Here is a 19,435-nt window from a genome sequence, read left to right on the forward strand (position 1 = left end):
TTCACCTTGTGGATACCCTGCTGGGGTTATCTCACAGGGGAATACCAGGACGGGTCCCCTAAGCAAGCGCCGGGAAACCCTTTGTGGGTAGCTGTGCGCTATATAAGCTCAAATACATTTACATACATACATTTACGTGTAAGAGCCTTCTATTTAGAAGTAAGGCTGCAGACTTTTTTTGATATGGTTCTGCACCTAATCGCTCTACAAGATAATCTCCCACCAAGAATCTATCGGTGCCCCAGATCCCTCGGAGTCTTCTTCGTTCACTTAGAGGCTCAGGTCTGACTGAGTGTGCATCGATTAGAGGTGATAAAGGTGAGAGTGAACTACGGTCAGATTTTCACACTACAGAATTCATAAGTTACTTTCACCTATTCACTTCAGTGATGAGGACACTTCTACTTCCAGGTAACGGTGTTTTTCTCCAAACCATATAAACTGGTTATGACAATGCTTCTCCAGTTTAACTGGGGCGCCTGCCTTGAAAACCATTCATCAGCAGGCTTTGGTCTAAGCAATAGCTAAACCTACAGATCATCATTGCTCAGTTCATGGCCATGTGCCTTGACTTTGAAATCGTTCCTGTGCCATCTTCAAAACAGCCTAGTATTTGTTTTAAAAGCAATACCATGCAACATTTAGGATCAATAAGTAGGCAGGAGTAAAAATGTGGCTTCTGTGCAACAAAGCTATGGGTCTTCGGTGAAAAGATAAGCAGAATGACGTTTATCTATGCAAAGTTAACGATTATATCCTATATTACAAGAATCGTCAGAATTTAAAGCATTAGAAATCTAGCAAAGATTGTACAAGAGCATAAGTGAATTCTTGGGGGTTCCAAGATTTGAATCTTTGCAAGCATGAACCTACCAGAGGAACACAATAGAACACAAAAGAGTTTAATTGAGATGTTTCAAGGTCAAGTACATAGTTTTGAACAATGATTCATTTCTTGTGTGGAATCAAGGTGCCTGTGCTCCATCATCTTCACTGCCCTCTCTTTGGCTCCTTGAACACCTTACGCTTGTTTTCGGGGAAAGTCAAGACTTTTGTTGGATAGTCTGCTTCAGGACTGAAACTGTCATTCTCCAGTATTAGGGGTGTCTTTCATAGATTCACATGCTTGAATATTCCCCGTCGTCGAAGTGGGAGTCCCACGGTAAATAAAATAGCAATAATGCTAATAAATATATATATATATAAATATATAAAGTATCATATAAGTAGTAAAACTGATAAAATATGTACTGAAAAACCTTTACAAAGGTTACTACATAGGAATGCATTAGAGAGAAAAAACTCATTTGCAACATATCAGTGTCATTATGTTAGTCCAAACTGCAGCCAATCAGGCCCAAGCACCCTCTAGAACCTTCTCCTCAGAAGCTCAAGCCCTCAGATTTTCTACCGCACGTCGTGTGAAGGGAGTCTCCCTGAGCTCTGCTCAGTTCTTTTCAACTTATCTACTCTTCTCAGTTTTTTCACAAAGATGTCAAGTAAGAAGTCTTTATTTAGACCTTGTTCCTCCTGTGGGAAATTACATTTATTTGAGAAAGACCCTCATGACAAGTGCATTTATTGCTTGTATCCTGATCACAAAGTGGTTGATTGTAGGTTATGTAGAACTTTCAATCCTAAAACCCTTAAGGACAGGGAGGGTCGCCTCCTATTATGGCTTAAGCGCCTTCAAGATAAGGACGCGGTTGTTTCTGACGCAGAAAGCCTTCAGTCAGCTCCTTCTTCTGTGGCTTCTAAGCGGGGCAGTGTTCAGGAGTTACCATCTCCTTTCCTGAAGAAAAGAAAGCTGGCTTTGACTGTGGCTGCAGTGCCACCTACTGCTTCTGTGCCTGTTATAACTACGCCCACGAGATCTGGCTCTCAGGCGTCGTTTCCAGCTTCTATTAAAGTGGTTACACTTTTCACAGCGCGGTCGTCGACGGGCTCGTCGACGACCACTCCGACGACGAGATTGGCTGCTGTGGCTTCGTCTACAACTACAGTCACGACGACATCGGCGTCGTCATCGTCGACGAGAATCTCGACGACGGCTCTCACGTCGACGAGAGCCTCTGTTTCTTCAATCTCGTCGACGATCCCTATCATATCGTCGACGAAGAAGCCATCGTCGATGAAGAACCCATCGTCGTCAATCCCATCGTCGACGAAGGCCTCGTCAACGAGGCTCCCGTCGACGGCGACGACGAAGCTCCCGTCGACGAAGATTCCGTCGACGAAGCTCCCGTCGACGAAGATTCCGTCGACGAAGATTCCGTCGACGAAGGTGCCGTCGACGAAGGTGCCGTCGACGAAGGCACCGTCGATGTCTAGGATGCCGCCTGCAACACAATCACCGTCGACGGCCCAGACGACGTCTACTACATCGTCGACGACAGCATCATCGACGGGCTCGTCGATGAGCAAACCAGCGACAGTAGGGCCTAAGCCTTCTACATCCACGGAGGCGCCTATAGACTTACCGTCTACGGCGACTGCTTCAATATTGTCATCATCTACGCAGGGCTCTGCGTTGACAGCAACTTCCAGTTCTTCTTCCTATGCCAACATGCCTTTGGTGCCCTTGGACACTTCAGTTTCTGCTGTACAGTCCTCATTCAATAAAGAGGAAGATTCCGCTTTCCACCTTCAATCCCCTGCTCTACAACCACCACTCCAGTTGTTCGTGTCTGACCATGAGACTGAGTCAGTTCCAGATGACACTGTTTATGGGGATGCCCGGAGTCCATCAGATTTAATCATTAAATGCCAGGACACTTCTTCTGAAGAAGAAGAAGAAGAAGAGGTTGAGCAGGTAGATCAGCACGAAGACCAATGCGTGCAAATCCCAATGACGTCTATTCCAATGACACTTTTCTCTAACCTCCAACACATGTTGGACGATTATAACAGACGTTTTCCACCTACCCCCCAGGGTACTCCGGTTCATGAATCTGCTGATGTAGCACTTTCGCATCAACCTCTACAAACTCCTCCAAGACAGTCGGCTCCGTCAGTACATTTGAGTGCTCCTCTGTCTACTAATCCACTTACGGACACTGACTCAGAGAGAGAGGAAGGAGAGGTTTGTCAGGATTCAGATGGTGAGCAGGATCCTTATTTGGCGGAATTTGATAATTATCGAGTTCAAACACCCTCGCCGCAACAGGGCACTTCAAGTGATTCACCTCCTGTGGACATCGCTAGTTTTCATAAGCTTATGGACAAGGCGGCGGACCGCTTCAAGTTGTCAAGGGTCCAGCGTGATGAAGACTGTTTTCTGTATGATTTCAAAAATCAGCCTTATAAGCAGGTGCATACAATACCAATTATTGAATTTATTTGGAAGGAAGGGCAAAAGATTATGAAGGCTCCTAACTCCTTGCCGGCCCAGATACCTAGATTGGAGAAAAAGTACAAGGCTCCAACTGGCTCGCCTGCTTGTCTGCTCTCTCATCCAAAGCCAGACTCAGTGGTGACTCAGGCAGCACAACGTCGTGCACGTAATCCTACAGCGCCTGTCACTTCCCCTCCCGATAGAGAGGGTCGCCGATTGGATGCAATCGGAAAGAAATTTTCGTCCATGGCTTCAACTTCAGCCCGTGCTGCGAATGCTCTCGCAATTTTGGGTCGTTTCGACCGACAAATGTGGTCAGACATGTCCATCTTTCTTGCGCAGCTTCCTGAGTCATCCAAAGTGGAAGCGCTCCAGGTCCTTCAAGATGGTCAAAGCGCTTCGGAGGAGATTATAGACTGTGCTGTGGATGTGGCGAATACTGCATTCCGTATCCTTGCCAGTGCGGCGGCGCTCCGACGCCAGGGATGGTTAAAATCTACTTCTTTCAGGCAAGAGGTCCAGTCAATGATAATTGACATGCCGTATGATGGCGAATCTTTGTTCGGTTCCCAAATCGATGCTTCTTTGGAAACCATAAAGAAGGATACCGACACGGCGAAGTCGCTTGGGTCCTTACAATTTAAGAAGCAGCCCTTTCGTGCAGCACGGGGGCGGGGCACCTCGTCCAATTTTACCAGAGGAGGACAGTCACAGTACCGCCAGTACAATCAAGGAAACCAACGGTACTCGAATCCACAATCTGCTCGTCAACAACAATCCAGACCCTATAGAGGGAAGTCCAATTATAGAGGTGCCAACAACACCAACAAACGACAATGACTTGCCAGTTCAACAGGATGTTGGAGGTCGAATCTCGCAGTTCTACTCTCAGTGGTCTCAAATAACATCGGACCAATGGGTGTTGGACATTGTGCGCAAGGGTCACGCCTTGGAATTCACAGAGTTTCCTCCTCCATCTCCGCCTTCGGGTCCGCCACCTCCCCATCTAGAAGAACTACAACATCAAGTTCAACTATTATTAACAAAGGGTGCAGTCGAAGTGGTTCCTGTATCACAGCGGGAGAAAGGCTTCTATTCGAGGTTCTTCCTCATTCTAAAGAAGACGGGGGAGTGGCGTCCCATTATGGATCTGAGGTATCTCAACCTCTTCCTGAAACAACAGTCCTTCCGCATGTTAACATTGTCAGAAGTCTTGCGGTTTCTCTGCAGCGGCGATTTTTTGACTACAATAGACCTGCAAGACGCCTATTTTCATGTACCAATCATTCCTCAACATCGAAAGTACTTGAGGTTCAAAGTAGGACACAATCACTATCAGTTCAAAGTCCTACCGTCTGGCCTCAGATCAGCTCCTCGTGTGTTCACGAAGGTTCTGGCTCCGGTCATGGCTTACCTGCGTCTTCAGGGAGTCCAGATATTTCCTTACCTGGACGATTGTCTGTTGAAATCCCAATCCGCAAGTCAGCTGCATCACGACACACGCTTGTGTCTCACCCTCTTCAATTCTCTAGGGTTGACCATCAATGTAAAGAAGTCACATTTCACACCTCTACGAAGCAGGACATTCCTCGGAGCTGTTATAGACACGGACGTGTCAAAAGCGTTCATCTCCACCGAGCGGAGACAGAAGATAGTTCATCTGGTCTCCACCATCAGATCAAGAAAGTCAGTTTCAGTGCGAATGTTAAAGTCATTTCTGGGGATGGCATCATCTTGTATCGCACTGATCCCGAATTGCAGGTTACGTACCCGTCCTATTCAGGAGGAATTGGACCTACAATGGCGACAGGTGTCGGGGTCGTTCAACGACCAAGTGACAGTCACAGCTGGCATGAAGACCAGTCTACTCTGGTGGGAGCGACGGACCAATCTGAACCAAGGGGTCTCTTTCCTTACCCAGACTCCAGATCTGACATTGACCACGGATGCGTCCATGGACGGATGGGGAGCCCATCTCCTGGACCTTTCCATCAAAGGAAAGTGGACGGCGACTCAGAAAACCTGGCATATCAACAGGCTGGAATTGCTGGCGATCTTCCTAGCGCTGAAGGCCTTCTTACCAGTGGTGCACGGAGAATCGGTGCTGGTTCAAACAGACAACACCACCAGCATGCACTACATGAACAAACAGGGAGGCACAAAATCTCAGCCCCTGTCTTGTCTTGCCCAAAGGATTTGGGAATGGGCACTTCGTCACCACATTTCTTTGACAGCAGTCCATTTGCCGGGAGCGTCAAACATACTGGCAGATTCCCTAAGCAGGTCTGCGTCATCCACTCACGAATGGGAGTTACACCAGCCGACTCTGGACCTCGTGTTCCACCAATGGGGTCATCCCAAGATGGACCTATTTGCAACGCCAGTGAATCGGAAATGCCAGGCTTTCGCCAGTTGGCATCCACATCCGGAATCCAGCGGCAATGCCCTACTCATGGATTGGACCGCCCTATTTGCATATGCGTTTCCACCACTCCCACTGGTGCCAAGGACGTTATGGAAGATGCGCAGGCAACCCTGCCGCTTGATTTTAATCGCCCCACGTTGGCCCAGACAGGCGTGGTTTTCAGAACTCCTTCTAATGTCCCAATGCAAACCAATTCGCCTCCATCCACGTCCGGACCTTCTGACAATGGACGGCGGACAAGTTTGTCACCCAGACCCGTCAACGCTTCAATTGTGGGCATGGAACCTGAATTCATGGAATTTGCCTCTTTAAGTATACCTCAGGACTGTAGAGACATTCTAGCGTCAGCTAGAGCTCCATCAACAATCAAAACATATAGGTTAAAGTGGAAACGCTTCTGTCATTGGTGCGCAGCATCCAACGTACACCCTATCAGTTCCGCTCCAGAACAACTGTTACCGTTCTTCTTAAGTCTTGCTCAGTCTGGTCTTTCACATGCCACATTGAGAGTCTTTTTGGCGGCCATCTCACGCTACCGTCATGATGGCTCTACGTCTCTCTGTTCATCCAGAATCATCAGACAGTTCTTTAAAGGACTTTTCAGGAAGTTCCCTCCGTTAAGGCGCCCTCCTCCAGCTTGGCACCTCAACGTGGTGTTATCACAACTTATGAAACCTCCATTTGAGCCAATTCATCGTTCAAACCTCAAGTTTCTGACCTGGAAAGTGGCTTTGCTTTTGGCTTTGACTTCGTCTCGTCGTGTAAGTGACTTGCACGCTTTCACCATCAAACCTCCATATTTGCAGTTCAAACCTGATGGAGTGTCACTTCGTACCAATCCTTCTTTTCTTCCAAAAGTACCTACTGACTTCCATTTGAACGAGCCAGTTTTCTTAAAGACTTTTTTCCCGGATCTTAAATCCCCTGCGGAACAGCGACTACATTCTTTAGACATCAAACGGTGTCTGAAATTCTACATTTCTAGGACAGCCCCTTTTCGTAAATCCAATCAGCTATTTATAGCATATGGACTACTGCGCAAAGGACACTCAGTGACTAAACAGACAATAACACGATGGCTCTCTTCAGCCATATCGTTTTGCCATCAGCAGGCTGGCAGGCCTTTACCTACTCCAGTGAGAGCACATTCTACGAGAGCGATGGCGTCGTCCATCGCATTGTTTGCCGGAGTGCCTCTACACCAGATTTGTCGTGCAGCGACATGGTCCAGCAGGCACACCTTTACCAGACATTATTGTTTGGATGCTGTCAACGAGGCGGATACCGCAGTGGGGCAAGCAGTGCTTCGTCATCTTTTCAAATAAGGTGAGCCTCTTTCCCTCCTCCATTCTTGAGATTGCCTTGCTTTTATGCTATATATTGTTCTTCTATTGTTTGGAAATATTGCAATCTCAGCTCTAGGAGGTTACTGCTATCTATTCTATTCAAGCATGTGAATCTATGAAAGACACCCCTAATACTGGAGAAGAACAATTGTTACTTACCTGTAAACAGGTGGTTCTCCAGTATTGGTGTCTTTCATAGATTCACATGCGACCCACCCATCCTCCCCTCAGAGGCTCTTTTCTCCTCATGCGCTATTATTACTAGTGCTACGAAAATCTGAGGGCTTGAGCTTCTGAGGAGAAGGTTCTAGAGGGTGCTTGGGCCTGATTGGCTGCAGTTTGGACTAACATAATGACACTGATATGTTGCAAATGAGTTTTTTCTCTCTAATGCATTCCTATGTAGTAACCTTTGTAAAGGTTTTTCAGTACATATTTTATCAGTTTTACTACTTATATGATACTTTATATATTTATATATATATATATTTATTAGCATTATTGCTATTTTATTTACCGTGGGACTCCCACTTCGACGACGGGGAATATTCAAGCATGTGAATCTATGAAAGACACCAATACTGGAGAACCACCTGTTTACAGGTAAGTAACAATTGTTCTTCTTCCTGGGGTGTTCAAGAAGATTAGGGATGGAGAGACCACAGGAGTACTGCAATTCCTGCTTGTGAAAGAAAGCTCAATTTCACAAACCTTCAGCCGGTGTCTCCGATTTCACCAACAAAGTTTTGCAAGGAGCTTCCGAAGCAGCCCAGGCTCTCTACTTGCAGTGAGGCACTTTGCATCTTTGGAGCTTGTTTTCAAGAGACCAAGTAACCAGTTTCTTGCAAGTTCTTTTTCTGAGGTCAAGGAACCATCTACCAGACAGGCGTGGACTTTTGAAAGGAATAAGTAAACTAGGGACCTGTAGTGATGTAAATTTACATGAAAAAATCACATTGTCAGGTACAGTTTGACTCTTTTAGAACTCACATGTCAACTCTTCAGACAAGAAGTTGTTGAACAGTTGTCTAAGAGGTTTTATCTATTTTGCCATAGTGACACTTTGCTTGCCAAGAGGGGACAACTATAGCATTGTTATTGCAAATAAAAGCCTGCATTTGGGGCCGCTGGTTGAATGTGACAGCAAAATTAAAAATTATGGAGCATAACGTGGCACATTGTGTCGCGATATTATTTCACTCTTTTATCTTTCTAAACACACATTAATACTACGTGGACTAAGGTTTAACTTCATTAATACGAGTTCAATACTTTAAAAAAGCAACTGAGAAGTGACCAAATAACCTTTGCACAGGGAATATCACTGTGCAGAACAGTGTGTGGTGTTTCTTATTATTAAGTTTTGATTCGTATGATTTTGAAATAAATGTTTTTTGTTGCATATGTGTGCCCTGGCGCCTTCTGCCTACCTTTGTTTGTCCGTTCTCTGTATCCCCTGTGCTTATGGTTTTTTGAGCTTCTGCACCTCCTTCACCCCCTGCACCTCCCTGTCTATGAGCCACCTGACCCTACGTGTCTGCATACAACCCTGGGTTCCCTGGTGGATATTTTCCCTGTAGATTGTTGCCTGTGTGCTTCCTGTGAAAATCGATAGTTCAGACGTGTTCAAATAGTCATCTGCTCCCCTCAAGATGAAATAGTTGTCCCATAGTCTTCTTTTGTGTGAGTTTTTGTACACTAGAATGTGTGTACGTACACAGCACGCTTAAGACAACTGGTTCACCTGTCACAACCCAGAGCTTGTTGACACTTGCTCTCTGCCTTGCTGGTTCTCAAATAGCCTTTTATGTGGATGTCAGTAGACTAGGACAAAATATGCTGAGGGGTCTGTCAGATTTCTGCCAATCATAGCATCTCTGCCTAAATGTAAGAATTCCAATTCCGACTTATCCAACCCGCAAACATGAATTCTTGACAACCTTGTGTTTGAATGATGTTTGAAGGATGTTGCGAGTATTTAAGGGCTCTGTAATCCTTCTTCCTGTCATTCCTTGTGGTCTAGCAACTGGCTTATTCAGACTAAACAGCCATAATGCTACTACTGGCTCCTTTGGATTGCCTCCTTTTCCCATACTTTCTTTCCCGCTTCGTTTCTCCACTAGAAAAGATAGTGAATCATAGACCTTTAGCTCCGTCCTACGTTAATCAGTTGCGCTAAATTCACATTTCCTCAGGCTTCAATCAAAAGGGCCAATATTGATATATTTGGTCATTCTATAAATATAAAGGGGTGCTGGGCTAATTTAACCCCTTTCTTCTAATGGAAAGTTCAGCCTTCAAGTTAAATCAGCCTTGTTTTAAAGTTGAGAGAAGTTGAAGTTTCTGAATGCCGGGGTACCTCGCGACTATTGCTTTCTTGGAACGTCAGAACTTTCAGCCTCTGTAATGTGATGTCGAACACTGTAAGGTTGTAAAATTGTCTTTGTTGAAGCCAATTTAGACCCTACGTTGTTCCCCAAAGATACCTCCTGAAAAAGGTGTAGACTATCCAAAATTAAGTGTCCAAACATATGCTTGGTGTTTAAAAATAGAAAGCTATTAATTTGACCATTCTATACCTTCTATGGTTGCCCACACAAGCGAATAATATGTTTAAGGCCGTAAGGGTGATCCACCAAGCCATTTGTGGTTTAAGTCTTTCTTCTTTTGACAGTGTAGTTGGAAAATGAACATCTTACAGACTCCTTGCTTGAAATCTCATTACCTAATAGAAGGTATGAAGATGCAAGTCGATACCAGGCTCAGGGGTTAGAGGCGGCAGACCTGGAGCTTGAGTTTCGGCCCTGGACCAGGGTTCAATTCCCCGCCTCGGCGGGTCTTGGCTCAATAATCCCACGGACTCGATAATTCTCGCTCCGGTGCCTTCTCGACTCACGGGTTCACACTCTGCGACTCTGGGCAATAGCTTGCTTAATCTCCACATTGGCCCTTCGCGGCGGGATGCCTGGCTTTCACCTTGTGGATACCCTTCCAGGGCTATCTCACAGGGGAATACCAGGACGGGTTCCCTAAGCAAGCGCGGAGATGCCCCAGGGTAAGTCCTGCGCTATATAAGTTTCATACATTTACATTACATTACATTACCAAAGGGAATGATGGACGGAGCAAGTGCCTTGGAGGAACAACCTTCTTCATTTTCACTCCATTCAACTCAAATTAAATGTGGTATTTGTTTTAAAAGAGAATGAAAACTTGGCTGGTGATAGGCACCTAATCACTTTGTGTTCTACACCCTCACTTTCCTTGGTAATGTCTGGAAGTTAGGAATCCTTGCGGCATCAGTGAGCTCCATAAAGTATAATATAAATTTACATAATAAAGCAAGGTAAGGCAGAAAAGTCCTTATGTCATATGAAATAAGCCACTAATGTCATACAGCTCATTGCTTATCCTGCTTTTAAATTTCTATACTTTCCCAACAGGTCCATGCCAATAGCAAGATCAGTGAATCAGGATCATGAACTTCCCAACGTGTGCACCCTGCTGTATCCAGCGCTCATCTTTAATGTCACCATACCTTCCCACTCCAGCTCGTTGCCATTTCCCAAAAATTCAAGCGAGTCAGTCTCATCCGGGGTCTCGATGTCATCCACGTTAATGTCAAGATCATCAGGAGTGTCAAGGAAGTCATCCGACAGCACGGACCCCTCGCTCTGGTCCAGGGAAATGTTGATTTCCGGGGCTATCAGAGTCTTTTTCTTGCGATGAGAGCCATTTATGTTTAGCGTATTTGGCGGCGCTGCTGTAAGGTAAAATATGAAATCGTCAAATTCCACTCCGCTTGCCTCTTTTTCACATATCAAACTGTATATACAAATCACCCTGGACAAAAAGTCTCTTGTTATGTCACACATGTTTTATTTTATTTTTGTAATTCTTTTTATTAACGTTGCAGAAAACAGTGGTGAACGTCACAGTAATACAATACATTTCTTACAATTGTACCTTAGGAAGCCAAAGCTGACAGCACATGTAAGGTTGGAAATACTCATTGCAGTTTATCGCTAAGCAGTCAACAATACAAGTGGTTCATCAACCGGGGCAACCTGGGGGGGGTTCGCATATATGACCGCTGTATTCGTTCCAGTTGGACCATATTGCAGCCCACTTCCGGGGACACCCCCTGGCCACATAACCCGTTTTCTCCTGGAGCATGCACCAGTCCATGTCTGTTTTCCATGAGCTCACTTTCGGAGGATCCACTGCCCCCCATAGCCTAGCTATGTTTCTCTTTGCTATTTCGAATCCCAGCGTGGCCCATGTCCTCCCACGGGGGGGACAGATGAGTGGGCTCCCAGATATTCAGGAGACAACGCTTTGCCTCAACTCGGAGCTCCACCTCCCACACCTCTTGCATGCATCAATTTATCCGTTGCCAATAAGTTTGGATCAAAGGGCACTCCTATATTATGTGGAAGAATGTCCCCCCTCTCCACATCCCCTCCTGCAGAGCCCATCCTCACTGCGGCCCATCAATTGCAATCTAGTTCCTGATATGTAAACTCTGTGGAGAATTTTAAGCTGAATCAGCCTGAGTCTGGCCGATATAGCTACTTCCTTTGGGGACGCTAGGGCACCCCTACACTCCTCCTCATCTATTTCTAGCCCATCCGCCTCCCACTTCCCTTTGAGGGGCCTAAGTAAATCTAGGGAGTTATTAATGATTTTCTTGTATGTGAGGGAGATGGCATGCTCGGGTAGGTGGCCATCCAGTAGTCTGTCCTCCAGGGGGATGAGGCTGGGGGCAGAGTCCCCGGGAGGATGTTGGATTGCAGGGAGTGTCTGACCTGTAAATATCTGAAATGTTCTGTTTGAGCGAGCTCATACGTGTGTTGGAGGGAGTCAAAGGACACGACACCATCTGAACCCCACAAGTCCCTAATATGGGAGATCCCGATTAAGTCCCAATTGCGGAACCCTTTGGTACGGCCCAAGGTGCCCAATCTTTCCGAGACCCATAGCGAGGGAGCCATAGTTAAAGTGTCAGCCCATCCCAGTTTACTTGCACTGCATGCCACAGTAGGACCGAGTGTTTGGTGGGCCCAGTGAGCGGGTACCTGCCAGGTTTGGAGTACAGCCCGCTTCAAAGTTCCCGCCCAGTAGGAGACACCGGTCCATGCCATACCCTGGATCGTTGCCATCGCAATACGTGCTCTGATTAATGGCCGAGAGTTGTGCGACCCAGTAATACTTCCGAATGTCCGGGAGTGCTATGCCAACGTCAAACCAGTGTAAGTTTTTGAAGGGAGATACGGTGCGACCCGACCCATAATAGCTCTCTCAGCGTGGATTCAATAGACGCAAAATAAGACTGTGGAACCAGGTCTAGAAAATTCTGCAGGGCATATAGGAATCTCGGCAACACCATCATTTTAAAGAGTGACGCCCTACCTAGCAGGGACAGCGGGAGCTTCCGCCAGGAGGCTGAGTCCCTCTTGAAACGCTGCAGAGGTGGCAGGAGATTCCTTTCATATCTGGTGGCCTTTTCTTTGGAGATAAAGATCCCCAGGTATTTAAACCCATCTGTCGCCATCTTAATCGGGCAGTTCCGGGGGCCCACTGGAGGGCCTCCATGAAGGACGTACATTACAGACTTTCCCCAATTAATACTGTACCCTGAGTTTTTCCCGAAATTAGTAAAGATGTCCATGGCTACCATGAGGGACCTACGAGGTCTCGTTAGATATAGAAGGATGTCGTCCGTGTAAAGTGATATCCTGTCCTCCCACCCATCGGTCCACCGGAGCCCCTTCAGGGAGAGGTCTTGTCTGATCCAGGCCGCGAGTAGTTCCAGGGATAAGGCGAAAAGCAGGTGCGAGGGGGGACACCCCTGTCGTGTCCCTCTCTCTAAGGCAAAGGCCTCGGAGAGTTTGTTGTTAACCGTTACCTGGGTCAAAGGCTCAGCGTAGAGGAGACGCACCCACCTGATGAACTCGGGCCGAAACCCAGTTTCTGGAGGACTGCCATCATATACAGCCATTCTAAAGTATCAAATGCCATAGCGGCATCAAGTGATACCACTACTGTGTCCTCCCTTAAGGTATGACAGTGCCCCAGTACTCCTATATAAACGGCGAAGATTAAGCGCCGTATTGTGATGGGGCATAAAGCCCGACTGGTCCGGATGGACCAGTGTCGGCAGGACTGGCTTAAGCCTATTGGCCAGCACCTTGGCCAGTATCTTGGGCTCTGCGTTCAGTAAAGAGATCGGCCTATATGAGGCGCACAAGTCTCTTGGTTTGCAGTCCTTGGGGATGGCCACAATGGTGGCTATACGTTGGTCTCGTGGCACCATACCCCTCTCCCTGCTTTCCTCGAACATCCGCTTCAAGTAAGGGCTTAGGCCTTCGGGTTTAAGCTTAAAAAGCTCAATCGGCAGCCCATTTGGTCCCAGGGATTTCACCGAACGGAGATCACTAATGGCTCGGCCCAACTCTTCAGCTGTGAGCGTCGCCTCCAGGGTCTCCCGTTCTGCCTCCGTGAGGGTAGGCAGATGAATGTCAGCCAGCAAGTCCACTGAGTCCTCCTCCGGCCGATCAGACCCCCTGCTGTAGACCTTCCGGTAGTGGTGCTCAAACTCCCGGACAATATCACATGGTTCCGTAATAACGCTCCCCGCTTCAGTTCTGAGCTCCATCACCACTTTTTGCAACTGTTGTTTTTTATCCAGCCAAGCTATCAGCTTGCCCGCCTTGTCTCCCTGGTCATAGATTCTCCCCTCCCAATCTCTAAGTACATGTTAGGCGGCATCAGTGGCCAATGCCTTATATTCCGCCCTTTTTATTTGCATCTGGTGTGTCGCCTCTGAGTCTCCCTGGGTAATTGCCCCATCTTCCAACTTCTGGCGATCTCTCTCCAGTTGGACCACTTGTGCCTCCCGCTCCTTGCGGCGTCCCGCAATTGCTGAGAGGGCCTCCCCTCTAAGTACGGTTTTGAAAGCCTCCCACAGCACTACAGAGGATTCTACCGTGCCATCATTGTCCCCAAAGTATCGAGCAATCGCCAGTGTAAGTGTCTTCCTCGTGTCTTCATTACAGAGATACCAGGCGTTGATCGGTGCTATGCTCCCCACCCTCCTTTCTCCGAGAGTGAGATGTACCATTAGTGGTGAATGGTCCGAAATACCTCTTGCTAAGTGTGTGGCTTCTTGTACGGTGGTGCCTTGCTGTATAGGTGCTAATATGTAATCTATGCGGGAGAAGGAGCAATGGGGGCTAGAGAAGAAGGTGTATTGATTGTCTAGTGGGTGTCTGAGGCGCCATAGATTACTGGCCTCTAGAGATGGGTTCCCCACCTTCTCCCTCACCATCGGCAAAAACACTTGAAGTCACACTAAACAGCGATCTCTCACTAAAAACGCAAGTGGGTCTTGTAGTCTCCAAATATTTTTTCTAACTTAGGAAAATAAGAAAGGTCCGTCGTCTCCTCACGCCAGAGGCTCCCACCCAGGTGGTAATAGCCACTGTCCAGTCCCACCTCGACTACGCCAATTCTCGATACCTTGGCATGCCACTCTACCTGTTAAAGCAACTGCAGATGGTTCAGAACCACGCAGCCAGAATGATTCTAAGTCAACCCAGATGGCCGTTACTTAGGAAGCTTCACTGGCTCCCCATGTCTCAACGTTGCACTTTCAAAGCGGGATGTTTGATTTTTAAATCTTTACACAGCAAAAGTCCTAAATTCATAAAAAACCTGATAGTCAAGCATACCCCTACCCGTAACCTACGCTCAGCCCACCTCTCACTTCTCCACACCCACTCCTTCAGACGGAAGCGCACAGGAGGCTGCAGATTTGCCACACTGGCTCCTAGACTTTGGAATTCCCTCCCCTTGGAAATCCGAGCCTGTCCGGACCTCATGAAATTCAGAAGAGCACTTAAAACCTGGCTCTATAAGCAAGCCTACAACTAATGTCTTATCGAGTAACAAACCCTGCCTTTTCCTACAGCGCCATGAAACCAAGTTTCATGGCGCTCTACAAATCATTCTTAACGTTAACATGAACATTAGATCAGTGAAGCCGAATGTCTTGATGAAATCCGCTAACCATGTGTGGCCTGATGGTAGATCCCTTGGTGGAAGCCTATCAAGGTGCCCTGAGACTACAGCATTGAAATCCCCGCCACTAGGAGCTGTCCCTCCGGAAGGGAAAGAAGCAACTTCCCTAAATCTTGGTATGATTGAGTTTGTAGCCCAGGTGGGATATAGCTTGTGATTCAGTTTACTCTGCGGCCTTCCCATCTACCCTAAATAGCAGCAAAGCGACCAAGGGGATCAGAATCCGTGTGGTCCACAACCAGGGGAAGGCTGTGACGCAGCATGATGCCCACCCCACGGGACCCCGAAGTAAAGCCGGCGTGAATCACCAGCGAGTACCCACATCTGTTAAGCGCATGGCAGGTATTGCCAAGTAGGTGGGTTTCCTGAAGGAGCACCACATCTGGCATGTGTCGTTTAATAAAGTGCAGTACTATAGTTCTCTTGAGCTTGTCCCCCAGCCTGTTGACGTTCCAACTCAGAATCTTGAGGCTTTTATCCCACCTCATATTGGTACGTAGTCCTAACTGCAAGAATCCCCATAAGGCTCCTGGTACAATGTACCATACTATGTGCATAAATCTGTTGTGACCACACCAAACATTTCCCAATCCCTCCTATCATCCCACCCCCAACTCCCCCTCTCCCCAACTGCACCCCCACCCCCTCCCTGCTGCCCTGCTCTGTAGGTTCAGAACTACCCACATCCCCAATTAGCAGGGTGCCTTTCGACCCAACTTAAAAGGAGAAGAAACTAACAGAGAACTCCCCCTGCCCTATCTCCTGTCAGTACCTTCCCTGTACGGTGCGTGTACCAGCCCCAACCCAAGCCTCCAACCCCTCCACCCCTCCATCCCTTGCATAAACCACAAAATGGCATAGTATCATAGCACCCCCCCACACACACTCCACTGGGATTAAGGTCCATCAAGCTAGAGTCAATTCTGTGACATGAGCGACCAATAGTTCCGCCCGTGTGGGTCACCAGAACATTACCGAGAGGAGGGGACCATTGCCACTGCCGCCAGTCCAATCCTGGCTCCCCTTCAGGCTCGCAGGGAATAAATGTCCAACCCCTCCCCTGCAAAAGATTTACAAAGAAGACATACCCGACCCACCCCCTGGCCCCGCAACACACAGTACGTAACGTTAAGCAGTAGGTCTCAGCAGCAGTCCTGTCGTTGTCAGTGTACAGCCGCATCTCGAGGAGTCCCCCAGCGAGGACTCACAGATCTCGACCTCCAGGAACGTTGGCTATGTGCATCCACGTCCACCATCCCGACCGTCAAAGTTGGCGATACATCCTGAGTGTCCCTCCAATTCTCTCCACCGGCTCGATCACGAGCGCGTGAAAACTCCTGATCAATCCAGTCTTGTACATCAGCTGGCGAGATGAAGAACAGGGACTTGCCACCAGAGATGATCTTCAGTTTGGCCGGGAAGAACATCATGTACTTAACTCCTCTCTCTCGCAGTGCTGCCTTGACACCCGTAAAAGAGTGCCTCTCCCTTTGCACTTGCAGAGTAAAGTCTGGGAAAAACCATATCGTGGCATTTTCGTATTGCAGGTCCCCGGCCAGCCTTGCTGTCTGTAGGATGGCGTCCCTGTCCCTATAATTTAAGATTTTAGCAATTATTGTCCTGGGCGGAGCCCCTGGTTTGGGTTTAGGGATAGGTGCACGATGGCCACGCTCGATGGTAAAGAATTTCGACAGCCGTTTAGGTTTGAGGTGAGAAAGGATCAGATCTTCCAGAAAGAGTTCGACACTGGGCCCCTCAAGTTCCTTCGGCACCCCCACCATGCGAAAGTTACTCCTGCGGGCTCTCCCTTCTTGGTCCTCCAGCCGCAGGGACATCTGTCGGTGCTGGTGCACCAGTTCATTAACGCGTTGTTCCAGAGCTTTCAACGAAGTTTGGAGCTCCTGGATATCGGCTTCGTTGGTTTTGGCCTTTTCAGAGGTTTTACTAAGGTCCGCGCGGAGTAGATTGACCTCGATTGAGACCTTGTCAATCTTGGTTTCCAGATTTGCGCCAAGCGTCTGTATGGCCGTCATGATGGAGGCTAACGACGGTTCTTTTTGTCCGGTTTGTTCTCCAGTCGCACCTTCAGTCTGCGGTGCCCTCAACTGCACTGTATACTTGTCTAGCTTCTTGGACTGCGAGGCTGTGTTTTGTTTAGGCCTCATATTGGCTGAGTCAGGCTGCCACCAGCAAAGGAATTGTCCTGCAAGCACTGTCTAGGATCAGCCCACCACCAGGGCACCAAGACCCTCTCAGTGTGTCGCTGCACCACTACCTCTGTAGGCATCCGTGTCCAGCGTCAGGTTTCAGGACTCGGCGCCCCTGTAGCTAAGATGTCTCCAAACTATGCCCGGCACTGTCCCCTCAATACTGCCAATGCCACCACCAACCGCAGAGCTACAGGCTCCAGGAGTGAACGCAAGAAGGGGCGCAGCTCGACCTCAAGTAGCCCCTGGCCCTGGGGGGGGGGGGGGGGGGGCACCCAGCACGTCCTCCAGTACGCGATCCGGTTGCCCAATATGCCTGGATTGTACCCCGGGGGTACCGGACAACCTCTTCTCTCTGCCTGCCCAAAATTTGAAGCCGTCGCGCCCCCAGGGCCTCTCCTCCAGCAAGTCGTGCCTCACAGCGCGGGCCGGCCAGCCTCCTCCCCGGTGTGCACGGCAGTCCTCAGGGGCCAACAGCAGGTCTGTAGAGAATCCACGACTCCTCCAACATAGCACCACACCACCAGGCCTCTCACTCGCCGCTCAGGCCTCCGCGACGCCACGCCCCATCAATGCCTCAAAGCCGGGGTCTCTGGTGGCGCCCAGGCCGTACGCAAAGCACCAGCGTTGCCGGCCGGCGTACGGCGCCCGGTCGCGGGTCTGCAGCACAGCCCCAGAAGCAGGGAGAGGGACCGGAGTAGGTTCGCTGAGCGCTGCTTCTTCTCACCGAGGCGGCGACGCTGGTGGAGTGCAGCGGTAACGGATTATTACCGGATTTTTAGGGATGAAGGGTTGTGGCTCCGAGGAGCTCCGGGCTAAGCGGCCATTTCTGTTGGCTCCTGGCCATGCCCCCCCACACATGTTTTATTGATCCCTGTGGCCCTCTCTCCCTTTCTTTCTCCCTCTCTTATTCTTTCTATCACACTTTCATACAGGCCCCACAGGAATTTTCATGAAGCCTCCATGGCAGGCATCACCCAATGCCCATGCCAGCGCTGCCTGAATGTCATGTGTCGGTGACACATATTACGAATGTATGACGTTACAATGCATACATTTACAATGCATGCCTTTACAACGCAGTTTTTACAGCGCAACATCCTTTACAACGCATTCTTTTACATAGCATGCTCTTACATCGCATTTTCAGAAACTACCTTTACAACGCATTCCATTACATCGCATTATACCTTTACAACTCATACCATTAAAATGCATACTATTACATTGCATTTAAGGTAAGTGTTGGATAGTATAGGGGTAATAATTACTATTCTAACTCCAGACAGTGCAACAGTAGGGTAAGTGTCGGATAGTGTAAGGGTACTATGCATTGTTAGGGTATACGTTGTAAGGAGTTGCGATGTATTGTAGTGACATGCAATGTAATGGCTGCGTTGTAATGAAATGCGATGTAAAGGATGTTGCGATGTAATGACTGCTATGTAAAGGTAGTGCGATGTAATGACTGCGTTGTAAAGGTTGTTTCACCATATTACCAAACCCAATAACACATGTGGGAAATTTTTTACTTATCTAGGGCAACATATGTTAACGTAATAGAATGGACTTGCTGTTTTTTTTTAAAGAATATTTAATTGTTCAATGCTCTGTTGATTTGTTATGTTAAAAAACAGGTAGACAACGCCACCATGCATAAGACTGGTGTTGAGTACCGGCAAACACCGGCATAAATGAAGCACTGCATTTGTCCCCTTTGCTTGCCTCAGTCTCTCTCTCTGTCCATCGTGCACACGATCTCTCATTCTCTGTCTTACTCTGCTTCTAATTTTTTCTCTTGTTCTGTCTTTCGCTATCTTGCATGATATATCTATTTATTTATTAGTTTCTTTATTTATTTATTCAGATTTTTACATAGCGCAAACAAGGCCCAAAACCATCAGAGAGCTTTACAAATAATAAAACAATAATTAAAATAATAAACATCAAAGGAAAGAAAAAAAGATATAAACAAAAGGAAAGCGAAAACAAATACAAGAAGTCAGTAAAATAAGAGAAAATGAAATGAAATGTAGATGAG

The 19,435-nt window shown here is 47.8% G+C and overlaps 1 protein-coding gene across 3 annotated transcripts in view; it reads right to left on the minus strand.

The window, feature by feature from the left end:
* ATCAY (ATCAY kinesin light chain interacting caytaxin) overlaps window positions 1-19,435 on the minus strand; it is a 142,701-nt gene that overhangs the window by 65,542 nt on the left and 57,724 nt on the right. For all 3 annotated transcript variants that reach the window (XM_086947099.1, XM_086947098.1, XM_086947100.1), the window contains one exon: window positions 10,644-10,868. In XM_086947099.1, the coding sequence (XP_086803225.1) occupies window positions 10,644-10,868 (225 nt within the window). The remainder of the gene's footprint in view (window positions 1-10,643; window positions 10,869-19,435) is intronic.

The sequence above is a fragment of the Lissotriton vulgaris genome, chromosome 12 (assembly GCF_964263255.1).
Source record: "Lissotriton vulgaris chromosome 12, aLisVul1.2, whole genome shotgun sequence".
NCBI classification, from domain to species: domain Eukaryota; kingdom Metazoa; phylum Chordata; class Amphibia; order Caudata; family Salamandridae; genus Lissotriton; species Lissotriton vulgaris.